Genomic DNA, 12,286 nt, shown 5'->3' on the forward strand with positions numbered 1-12,286 from the left:
AGATCTGGTGAAAAGGCCCCTTTGTGGATCCTGACATTGACTGGTGATGTACAACAGGGTCTTTTCTGTGCCAGCCCCCTGTGATGGAATTCTCTCCTGTGGAGGTTTGTTTGACTCCCTCTCCTTTTAGCTTCTGCCACCAAGTGAAGACCATTTTCTTGAGGTAGGCTTTCGGTTAGCCATGGCATTTTTAATGGTGGTTGATGCTTTCATTATCTGCCACACTGTTTACTTTTCAGGCTTTTAATTTTTTTAAGCTATTTTAATTATCCAGTCACTTTATTGTATTTTTGTGTGTGTGGCTGATGGCCACTCTGAGTATCGTTTTAATAGTGGAAAGGTGCAACATGCATCACTTTAAAACCTAAAGAAACCCTGGCACTTAGAATGTCTCCACACCTTCGTCTTTCGGCTCCTTCAGCTTCTTTATTTTGTCCAACTTGAGGCGGCAGAACTGCTCTTCATCACTTCTGCTGCTACTGCTACTATTACCGGTGGCCCTCTCCTCCAAGAGCTTAACGACCTTGCTATCCATCTCATCCATTTGCAGGCACAGGCAGGGGGAGTCACTTACCTTCAGTGAATCTCCCCACATGCTCTCGCACATGTCTGTCCCATTGCCATACATCTAGGAGTCAGAGAAACAAAACTGACTAAATTTACAACATCCAATGCAATAGACACAAAATGAAATGGCTCTTGATGACACACGAGCTTTGCAAAATTGGGCCACATGTTCCTCCTGCTCTAGATCTTTCTACTACGGCATGCTTGGAAAAGCTTGGTCCAAGATTAACAACAGCCCATGTAGGTCACATAGCACTCGCCCTCCACTGCTCCTTTCTGCCATTTGTACAAATGGGGGGGGGGGGAGCAGCTGATTGCTTTACTGTATGAGCTAAAAGCAATGGAAATAAAAAGACAAATCCTCTTCCCTCAGTGTGCTGTCCAGCTCTATTCCTTTCGGATCTTAGTCACTTTTATTTTCAGCTGTGAGCCAACTCAAACAGAAATCTCAATTTTTTTTGCTTCCACAAGAACATAGGAAGCTGGCTTATACAGTGTTTCCATCTTGCCCATTTTTTAAACCTGCTCTCTAGGCCAGGGGTCAACAAACTTTTTCAGGAGGGGGCCGGTCCACTATCCCTCAGACCTTGTCAGGGGCCGGACTATATTTTGAAAAAAAATAATGAACAAATTCCTATGCCCCACAAATAACCCAGAGATGCGTTTTAAATAAAAACACACATTCTACTCATGTAAAAACACCAGGCAGGCCACACAAATAACCCAGAGATGCATTTTAAATAAAAGGACACATTCTACTCATGTAAAAACATGCTGATTCCGATTTTGAAGGCGATTAGGCTGGATTTGGCCCCTGGGCCTTAGTTTGCCTACCCATGCTCTAGGCTCTCAGAGGTTTTTCCTATCACTAGTTAGCCTGATCCTTTTAACCAGGAACTGAAGTATGGACATTTTTGCATGCGAAGCATGGTCGCATCCACACCATACATTTAAAGCACACTTTAAATAAAGAATCGTGGGAACTGTAGTTTACCCGTCACATAATTTTGATTCTCACCACCCTTAAACTACAATTCCCAAGATTCTTTGGGGGAAGCCATGTTCTTTAAGTGTATGGTGTGGATGTCACCCAAGTCATCTCCAGCTGAGATACACGGCCCCTTTCCGTCTTGCCAAATGTTAATCTTTACTACTCTACTACTGTGCACAAGTTCTACTAAAGGACATTGGAATACCGGTGGGGTTTGAGTAGGTGAGTTTTTTCTTGTTGAAGGAACATCTACTAGACTAGATCCCTGGTGTTAAATGCAGAGCTATATGTAGCCTTCTGGCTCCTTCACATAGGTGCACTGTTTGTGGATCATTATGATACACTACCTCGTGGTAGGGGATGCACGCGTTCTTACAGTGGTTTTCTCCTTTTTCATCAATTGCCCAGTCTGTCAGCCAGTTGCTAACACAAGTGAAGTCATTTTTACAAGCTTCATACCTGCAAGGTAAAGAAAGCATAGATGACTGATTTATGTGCCATCTCTCATAAATCAACACAGAGGAAGGTGTGTAGGCTGGGCTGATAGCATTTGCTTCCATTCCATTAGCTCAAAGCTGTTGCATCACACTGTTGACTCATGCTAAGCTTGTGGTTTACTAAGACCCCTAGATTGTTTTCACATGTACCACTGGAAAGCCAGGTGTCCCCCATCTTATATCTGTGCATCTGGTTCTTCCTGCCTAAGTGTAAAACCTTGTGTAGTCACTTGTGAGAGCCAGTGTGGTGTAGTGGTTAAGAGCAGTAGTCTCATAATCTGGGGTACCGGGTTCGCGTCTCCGCTCCTCCACATGCAGCTGCTGGGTGACCTTGGGCTAGTCACACTTCTCTGAAGTCTCTCAGCCCCACTCACCTCACAGAGTGTTTGTTGTGGGGGAGGAAGGGAAAGGAGAATGTTAGCCGCTTTGAGACTCCTTAAAGGGAGTGAAAGGCGGGATATCAAATCCAAACTCCTCCTCTTCTTCTTTTTGTATGGTGAACGTGAATGTGGAAAATTTGTAAATGTGAAAATTATAAACAAAATATAGAACATTGTATTTGTTCCTATTGAAATTCATTTTGTTAGTTTGGGCCCAGTTCTCCAATCTGTTAAGGTCAGTAACAGGGTCCTACACACCTCACACACACAATCCCTCTCCTTTCCACCTCTCCTTTCCAGCTCAGTAAATGCCAGCTGATCTAACAGTAGAAGTGAATGAGCCTGTATTCCTCACAGCGTTGTGGCATCCCACTTTAGTGCAACCTTATCCCCTTAAAAAAAGATTATAAAGATGATAGTGGAGTCTCCTTCCTTGGAGGTTTTTAAGCAGAGGTTGGATGGCCATCTGTCATGGATCCTTTAGCTGAGATTCCTGCATTGCAGGGGGTTGGACTAGATGACCCTTGGGTCCCTTCCAACTCTAAGATTCTATGATTCTATGTGACTGTTGTGCTAAAAGTTCAGTTGTTTCCACTAAAACGGCATCAATAGGAAGTATGTGAAAGTAGTGACATCACCAAGAAGCAAATTTAAGTCTGTGCATTGCCAGAGTAGCCAAGCACTGCATAAATGTTGGATTAAAAAACACCTAGAACATTTGTGATCTGAAAAGTAACGTTTGGGTGGTAGGGAAGCTATGGGCCACGCAAAACTCATAACAGATGCTGTGTGATCCTTAGTGTTTTGATGGTGTGAACTGCCCTGAATGCAAGATCACATATGACCATCCTGATACCCACAAGAGCACAAATCACCTTGAATACAGACTAAAATTCCTGTCTGCAGGGGCCCTCAGTAACAGGAGACCAGTTCCTTTGACCTTGTTTTCAGCTAGAAAATGCTTAAAGAATAACATGTTTGCATAAACTGGACTTTGAAGCATGATTTCTTGTTTGGCAAGAGATTGTATCTAAATTTTAACAGAATTAGCACAGTTCTTTCTTATGTACTCAGCATATTACAGTGCTACCTCGGGTTAAGAACTTAATTCGTTCTGGAGGTCCGTTCTTAACCTGAAACTGTTCTGAACCTGATGTACCACTTTAGCTAATGGGACCTCCCGCTGCTGCTGCGCCGCGATTTCTGTTCTCATCCTGAAGCAAAGTTCTTAACCCGAGGTACTATTTCTGGGTTAGCGGAGTCTGTACCCTGAAGAGTCTTTAACCCGAGGTACCACTGTATTAGTTTACAAATACCAGGTCAATAAGTTCGTATTTGGCTTTAGTCACACCATTTATATGAATGCAATCTGTGCTTAAAAATAAAGGCGTGATATGAACACACTTTTAAAATTCTGTGTCTTTATAGCATGTTTTTTTCAAAAGCTGACACTGTATGATGGTTATGTTGCCATGGAAATTAATGAAAAAATATGTTTGAGTCATAATAACACTAGCAACTTTGGCTCCCCTCCTCCTTTCATCTTTTGCCAGCCTTTTTAGTCTGTATCTTGTAGAAGTTTGCCTTCGCAAAACTCAAGCAACCCCCCCCCAAACTTCTGACTGGGATCAAAGAGTCCATTTTGTATAATCACATTAATATTATAAATAAGAAGCATGCCTTAGTTTAAATATGGTTAGCGGAAAGATTAGTTCCTGTCAGTAAGGTAATAGTTTTAAAATTAATATTGTTTAAAGAGGTTAATTACAAATTAATCTTAAAGAACTACAAATTAAAAGGGGACGACGACATAAAACCACCTTAGATCATGGTTTGCTAGAAGAATCTATTGTTTAAAATGCTATAAAGGCATCTCTTCAGTTTATTATTTCTGTCTGGTCATGAAAATATATAAATATAATAGAAACTCCAAGAACTGCAGGCTCCTATGAGCATCTCAGTTGACTCTTCTGGGCATTTTTTTGCAGATGTAGTAAGATCTTGAAATTAAGATTAGCTCCTAAAGGTAACGTTTTCATTTCTTACAGGTGTAAAAATCTGCCTATAAGCAGTGCCTGCGATAATGTGCTAATGCCAGGGTGAACGTTCATCTTCTCAAAGCAGGTTTGCTATTTAGATGTGACTTGTGTGATGACTTTGAAATTTACACTGCAGCTTTAAAGCAAAGATGGGGAAGCTGTGGGCCTCCAGAAGTTGTTGAACTCCAGCTCCCATCAGCCTAGCCAGCAAGGGCAGATGTGGTTGGACTCCAGCTTCCCCACCTTTTCTCTAAAGCCACTGAGAAAGCAACAAAATAAGTTGCCACACTTATTTCTTCTTTGGCCTCTCTGTCTGTGTCTCCACTGCTTGCTGCATGGCCTGCTCATGGGAGTTGGCGGTGGGCAGAGTAGGTGAAAGGACTAACAAAGGAAAGGACAAAAGAAGTCTCTATTGCTTCTCCGTGTTGCAGCCTGGCAATATTGCTTGCGACATGTGTGTCATTGCTGAATTTTGTATTGCCTAAAGTTCTGCTTTTCAAGGCTATGTACTGTCAACACAAGTAGGGATGATATAACTCCTGTTCTGATTAATATTCTAGCTCAGTTTTTTTAAAGGACATTTCAACAATTACAGACAAAGGGAGAGAAGGCAGCATGTCCCTGATCCTTTTCTCAAGTGGGAACAGCATCAGAGACTAATCGCCTGCTCCCTTCCACAGCCCTCACCATAGGTAATATAATGACTTGTCTTTCATTTCCAGCTCAGAGCGACAGGATAGTGAATTAGCAGCACACTTTCTCTTTCCCCAGTGCTTCTTTGAAGGCTTGGGCAGGGCAGGATATGCACACAGCTGTCTCTTCCTTCTGCAGCTCCTTCCCCTTCTCAAGAGCTCTCAAGAGCATTGGCTTTCCAGGATGGTTATTTTGCAGCTGTGATCATCAGATCCAACAGGGAACTACTTTAATTACTGTACAGGAGGGGGATATGTCACAAGCACAGCTTCTCCTTTCATTCTAGCACTATGACAGGAAAAGCTCTGTTTAATCTCTGCCTGGTCAAACTATTGAAAAGTCTGGAGGCCCACCTTGTACTGGATCTGACAAACTTACTTCCATGCTGCCAACGAATGATAAAATAGTCACTAGATTGCAGCCCACTAGAATGCATTCACACTCATAAGTTAGTCCCATTTATTTCAGTTGGATTTACTTCCAAATAAGAGTGTAGAAAAGTAGAGACTTTTATCAATTACTTGGTTTGCCTTTTTTTTAAAGTGCTTTATGATGACCCAGCTTTAAAGTATATTGAGGGCTGGAGAAAAGGATATCTGAAGAAAAACCATATGGTGTACAGTGTCAAAGAAATGAAATAACAACACAAAAGCAATGTACTTTCCCAAAGTATGATTCACCAGAGAGATCTGTTTTCATTTAAAACAAATCCTTATGTCAGTGCTGAGAATTATTAAATGTGTCAAGTTCACCATTTCCTCTGTAATTGTCCAAGGACTCTTTGGCAGGTGGGTTGGAAAGGGAAGCTACCCCTAAGGGCTCTCCAAAGTCCACATATATACTGAAAAATGAGCTTTTGGTGCAGGAAATTCCAAGCCATTAGAAAGAAAGAGGAAAGCTTGAAGTAAGATTCCTTATGTCCCGTAAAGTCAAGTTCTTGTTTCTTCTGAACACTGTGAAAATTACCCTTTACAACAAAGGTACAGAGGATTTTGAAATAAGGATCTCTGTAGGATGTGCGGAATGGGGATATCCTTAGCAGCCATGCAGTATGTTAAACAGATTCTACTGTCTATATAACAAAAGAGTTCTGCAGATTCCGCCTTGGGTATACAGGAGAAGTAGAAACATTGTTCAAAGCTTTGCCAGCATATAGCTTGAAGCAGACTCATTTGTGGGTCAATAACTTGAGCACCCTAGGTCAAATCCAGCAGTTTGAAGACTGCTACTTGGTCCCCCAGTTGTCAACCTAGAGTTTAAAGTGTTGTGGATAAGTGGTATCTGGGGTGCCAGAGCAGTGTTAGAAGTGCTGCTCATTATTCCTCACTCTCTTTTCAAAGTGTTCCTCAGTGAATTAGATGGTGGCCAGAGATAGGTGCAATATATTGTCCATAGTGTGAGGAACTACTAATATTTTAGCATTTGGGAACAAGTCTGCTCAAATGAACACCACCCCCAGAGAGCAGACATCAATCCAGAAAGCTGCATCTAAGGTCTTGAACATTCCCCGTGGGATCTGTAACTCTGTTATTTGAACAGAAGTCTATCAGCAACCTCTGCTTCTTGTCAAGAAACAGAAGTTCAAATCTCCACTGTACATGTGGAGCTTGTTGTGTGGTTCTCTAGATTATTGCAAGATGTTCAGGGATTTTGTCATCAGTTATACAGAGCTGAAGTGTTGTAGAATAAAGTTGTCCATCAGTAGAACTGGCATGTGTGTTGTATTGTTTGCCTTTATCTTAAAATAAGGGGCATGTTGTAAAACAGGCACAGGGATGTAACGGGGTGGTGGGAATGTCAGGGTTGTGTTCAAAATAGCGCTAAGGCGAATGCTCTGTCAGTGCAAGGTTTTGTGCATACCCGATTCAAGGTGTTAGTACTAGCATACAAAGCCCTAAATATCTTGGGACCCAAGAATCAAGAGTGCCTGCTTCAATATCAACCACACTGAGGTGTGTCTGTCACCCTAATTGTTAACTGTCAAGAGGAATTTTATAACTTCCCTGTTTACCTGGGCATTTTATGGCTGAAAGATACTGTTTTATTAAAATGAGAAGCATAACCCCCAACTTACCAGTCATCACAGAAGTTTTGGCACATGGGAACAGACACAATAGCAGCTGCGTAGTGGGGATGTGCCCAATGTGCAATATATGGTGAACACCTGTAAAAGCATTCTATCTTCTTCAAATAGCTCTGACATCTGTTGCATGAGAAAAAACCATTGTTATTACATGAAAAACAACTAGCATTGCATATGTGGCTGCCTCTATGCTCTGAGAGATCAGCCTGCATTTTTCTTTATTGGAATGCAACACTTTAGGCTAGGCTAGGGTACCAAGGCAAAATTATTTATTATTTTTATTATTCATTTCATTTCTATACCACTTTATAGTTTAAAGAAAAAATCTCAAAGCGGTTTACAATAAAATTAGAGTTCTGCCGTTCAGTCCCTTGCACTCACATATTTCAAGACCTGCATGTATTTATGGTATACAATACACAGGAGAATAATGTGCCATTACTTTATCCTAACACCTTTGACTTCCTCCACTTAAATGGTCAGACACTCTGTAATAGAACTTATTTGGTTATGGAACACATACTATCCACAGACATCTGTTCCACTTCTATGGCGATTCTGCCATTGTGCCTTATCAGGCAAGTGTTATTTGCAACAGTCTTGCAGTGTTTAGTGTTCCTACTTAGGGTTTCAGCCAGCCAGCTTTGTCCTTTCCCAGGATACTCTATTCTATTTCATCTTCCCCCCTCAGTTTTCCAACCTCCATCCCAAACAATAGTTGGTCAACATTCCTAAGAGCTATTGAACTTTTGCAAACTTCAGGGATCCCCAAGCCTCTAAATATTTCCCTCTAGTGCATGGATAGTAACATTTTGCCTACACAAGGGTCCACATTTGAAGAATAGGTTTTACTCAAAATACCGTATTTTTCGCCCTATAGGACGCACTTTTCCCCCTCCAAAAATGAAGGGAAATGTGTGTGTGTCCTATGGGGCGAATGCAGGCTTTCGCTGAAGCCTGGAGAGCGAGAGGGGTCGGTGCGCACCGACCCCTCTCACTCTCCAGGCTTCAGGAAGCTCTCCGCAAGCAGTGGGAGAGCTGCGCGACTTCGCTCAGCACCCCCAGGCTTCGGGCTTCGCGCAGCTGTCGGCAAGCAGTGGGAGTGCTGCGCGAAGTCGTGCAGCTCTCCCACCGCTTTGCGGAGAGCTGCCTGTTCTGGGGGCTGGGGTCGGGGGAAGCTCGGGCTTCCCCCGCCCCAGCCCCGCGCCTGGGAAACCCCCCCTTATTTCCCCCCCCAAAAAACTAGGTGTGTCCTATGGGCCGGTGCGCCCTATGGGACGGAAAATACGGTAGGCTCACTTAATTAATGACCTAACTTAGTCATACTTATTAGTTTTAATAGATTTGTTCTGATTAAAATTTAGTTGAATGCCACTCTGAGTTTGATAGGATGATGGGGGTAGTTGTGAACAATGTACTCTACGAAAATAAATAGGTTTTATGCAAAAATGCTTTTTATTCTGCAGTGAGCCTCTACTTTTATGTATTGTTTTAAATTTTAAAATGCATACAATAAACTCTTCCCCTGTGTATGATGTTAGGATATTTCCGTTCCACCTTAAAAGGGAGCAGGCTTTGTAAGTCACAGAGTCTGCGCATGTCCTGTTCACAGGATGTTTATGTTTGCTATTCCTTTCGATTTCTCAGTCGGTCGGAGTCACTGACTCAGAACGGTCATGTTTTCCTTTGTTCTGTTCAACGCTAAATAAAGTCTGTAGAATATGCTCTTCTGCGGTGCAAGCTTTCTGGCTGTGTTTTTCTGCTGAAAGAGGGTGCACCAGCCTAGGAATGCAGCCAATCTATTTCTAAGGCTTTGTGCCCCTAATTGCTGGATCTGCGTGACTACGGGAGGCCGATGGATCGTCCGGCAGCCGGCTTGGGGGCCATGATGGACGTTATCTCCCTGGCAGTATCCCAACATATACCTGCTGTGCACTGATAATAATACAATATATTAAAGTCAATGAAATGTAAGTGCTCAGTCTAAAAAGAGGGGATGCTTCTGGCATATAGAAGTAGGGTTTCCAACTTTTTTCCTGCAATGGCTCCTGTTTTCAACAGTTCAACTGCACTTTCATGAAACGCATAACTGAACCCAATGCATTTCTGTATGCAATGCTACTGTTAAAGGTACTCAAGCCATACCCCAAAAAAGGGTCGCAGCCTTATACTGTGCTTTTCACAAAGTTGTGCTTCATTCAAGAACCCTTGAATGAAGGAAAAAAATTGAATGCACTTGGAGAAAAAGAACAAGGGTAAGTCACTTACAATTTACTGTTATTGCCACATCGATTCCAATAGGTGGTATTTACTTTAATCACTGGTGAATCAGCTAGTTCCTTTGTAATGTCTTCAGAGCAACAAGAGGCTGTGGGGAATTAAAAACAAACATATCTCATTCTGAAGGTTTACTTTGTAACATAATCACAACTTTGAAGACATAGAATTTTGTTAAGTCCCCACAGTGGACCCTTAGTTTAAAATGGGAAGTGAGTTCCATCATTATTTTTCATGTGCTTTTGTAAAATGAAAAACATGCTACTAAAAACATGTTTTAAAACCAAAAGAATACTGGGAAGTTAAAATTTACAAAGGAAATATCTAAATTAAATACTTCAAACTCAAATTTGATATTGGAAATGATAATTTAACATTATACAGATTTAAAATTATACAGTAATGCAGATTTATTTCCATACAAAAGAATGTGAGCTTCATACCTTCAGTGCACTTATCATCTCTATACTGTATTAAAAAAAAGACTTGGGGGAACCCTTTGGAAATCATGATCATAAGCTGAAATGGTTGATACTGACAAATTCACAAGCAGCATGTCTAAAGACAGTTCTTACCCCACTCCACCCAGCGCATGCCCCATTTAGAAGCAAAACCCTGATGCATAAAGCTCAGGCATAAACAGGATATCACACATTGTTAATTACAACAACCTAACATCATTCCTGGAGCAAGTGATAATAAGATTTCACATGTGGGCCAAAACACACACATTCACTAAGATCCAATGGATGCAAATAACCAATTGGGCAGCTGACTTTTCTTGTGCCATTGGATATTTTGGTTATATTTTGATATATCAATATAAAAACTCAACTTCAATAAATTATTCAGGGTATCAAATTAATATGGGTGGCATCAGAGCTGGTTAGTTAATGTAAAGGCTAACTTAAATGGTTTGCAAATATTTCACAGGTTTCACAGGACTTACATTTGGAATATAGGGTGCATTCGTGCAAGTTATTCTCCTGGCTGGGTCTGTGCTTGTGAGCTGCTCCTTCCAGACATTGCCTCTTTCCACTGATTGACACTGCCGAGATAGCGAAGAACAGGAGCACTGAAAACCTTAGCATATTCTCGTTGCCGTTGTCCTGTATGGAAATAGTACATTATGGTCAAAGAATTTGGGGGCGGTGGGGAGCAAGCTCCATTAAATTTTCAGAAATAAATGTAGGGCATAACACACCTCTTTTGCTTCTTTCGTCTCTGAGATAGGCTGGAACACAAAATGCTGCTGCTCTTTCTTTCCTCTCTCTATATATGCATTGCCCGTCAGCAGTAACCCATAGTTTGTTTGCCAAGAAAAGTTCCCTGACCCTTTGCAAAGCTAACAGACTTATCTCAGGGTCAGTTGCAGCAAAGACATAATAACTTAGTTTAGGCATAGTTTAGGATCCTGTCTCCAACAATAGTCTGTCAGAAGACTCTAGAACAGACTGCACAATGTGACCCAATGCTGCTCAGGGAAGATAAATTGAAGTTTAAGGTTCAGAAGCAGCTAGACCATATTGTACCACACATTAACCTAAGAAGTTAGAGCAGGGCCTTTATAGGGCCTAGTTAATTTTTGGCATGTCTGGTCAAGGGCTATGAGATTAATTGGGTAAGTTGGAAGTCAATGAGTGCCATTATTTTTTGTCATTTTGTATAGGCTTCATCGTATGATTTTTTTTGGGTTTCATTGTTTGATTTAAGTGATGTTTATTCATCACTTCTGCTGGTTTGAGCATGTGGAAAAACAGCATAAACATATTTTAAGTCAGTTTTTTGCCTTGACAGATGCTTAAGAACACACACCCCTTTTTTAAACATGTGGATGCTAAAAGCTTGATTTTGCAGTCCTAGCCAGACAGCAAAACCAGGAGATTTATCAAGCCAATGGTAGTCTGCTCTTGACTCAAGTTATGCAGGCCTGTTATGGGAAGCTGTCTGATATTGAATCAGACGACTGGTACATCCAAATCATCTGGAGTGACTGGCAGTAGCTTTCCAGGATTCCAGATGGTGAATCTTTCCCAGCCCCCCCCCCCCCCGCCACCATCCTGGATATTATTATTAACTGTATTAATAATTATCACTACCTGTCAATAACATTTGACCATTGCACTGCTCATTTTAGTTTTAAAAAAGTCTGCTTGAATTTAAGTTCCAGCTTTTCCAAAAGGTAAAGCTGCCCAAGATTCTAAGAGCTTGCAAATGTTTGCCCTGGAAACCCATTCCAAACGTTAGAATTAGAGTAGAGTCCAATTTCCTCACTGTGCCCTGACCAACTACAAGTTAAGATGACTTTAAAAACCAGGTCAAGCTGCTAATATTTGACAGGGAAGCACTGCTTCCTAATATCTGAGGGATGGTTTTGCTTAGCTTTTAAGTTTTAGTATATATATGTGTGTCATTCCAGAAAAAAACCCCAAATCCAAGACACTTTGAGCTACACAAGAGCAAAACATGGTGTCCAAATAATTTAAACAGAAGGCGATTATGCAAGCACACAATATAAGATTTCATATCTGCTCTTCGTTTTGCCCCATGCTTGGGGAGAACAGCCTGATTCAAAAGGATGGCAAATCTGGAAGAGCATGAAGAGGCACTGAGTCCGATCCTGAAGCTTCTAAAGGAGCCAAGGCTTGGTTATAGTACTTAAGCTTGAGTTCCTGACAATCCTATTGCTCCACCAGGAGGTCTGAGAATAACAATGAAAGAAACTTTGGTAGTATCTACCTTCCGGCAGCAATTTGTAC

General features: G+C 41.5%; 1 protein-coding gene and 1 long non-coding RNA gene across 2 annotated transcripts; one reads left to right on the forward strand and one right to left on the reverse strand.

Moving 5' to 3' along the window:
* Positions 1-227: 227 nt before the first annotated feature.
* Positions 228-10,659, reverse strand: LOC310709708 (riboflavin-binding protein-like). The gene is made up of 5 exons (XM_083509757.1): positions 10,477-10,659; positions 9,519-9,618; positions 7,242-7,370; positions 1,906-2,017; positions 228-628 (listed from the first exon to the last, which is right to left on the reverse strand). Exons 1-5 carry the CDS (start codon positions 10,616-10,618, stop codon positions 383-385), a joined length of 729 nt encoding a protein of 242 aa, XP_083365883.1. The 5' UTR covers positions 10,619-10,659; the 3' UTR covers positions 228-382.
* Positions 5,079-5,918, forward strand: LOC310709741. The gene is made up of 2 exons (XR_014527664.1): positions 5,079-5,166; positions 5,711-5,918. It is a non-coding gene; the product is annotated as an uncharacterized lncRNA (long non-coding RNA).
* Positions 10,660-12,286: the final 1,627 nt, after the last annotated feature.

Source organism: Podarcis liolepis (assembly GCF_965112155.1).
Source record: "Podarcis liolepis genome assembly, chromosome: 6".
Classification (NCBI taxonomy): domain Eukaryota; kingdom Metazoa; phylum Chordata; class Lepidosauria; order Squamata; family Lacertidae; genus Podarcis; species Podarcis liolepis.

Excerpts from the sequence above, each read along its gene's own strand:
- LOC310709708 (XM_083509757.1), bottom strand. The coding sequence starts at position 10,618 with ATGCTAAGGTTTTCAGTGCTCCTGTTCTTCGCTATCTCGGCAGTGTCA. Across the intron at positions 7,371-9,518 it reads TGTGGCAATAACAGTAAATT|ATGTCAGAGCTATTTGAAGA; the intron begins GTAAGTGACTTA and ends CTCATGCAACAG. Across the intron at positions 629-1,905 it reads CGTGCATCCCCTACCACGAG|ATGTATGGCAATGGGACAGA; the intron begins GTAGTGTATCAT and ends TCTGACTCCTAG.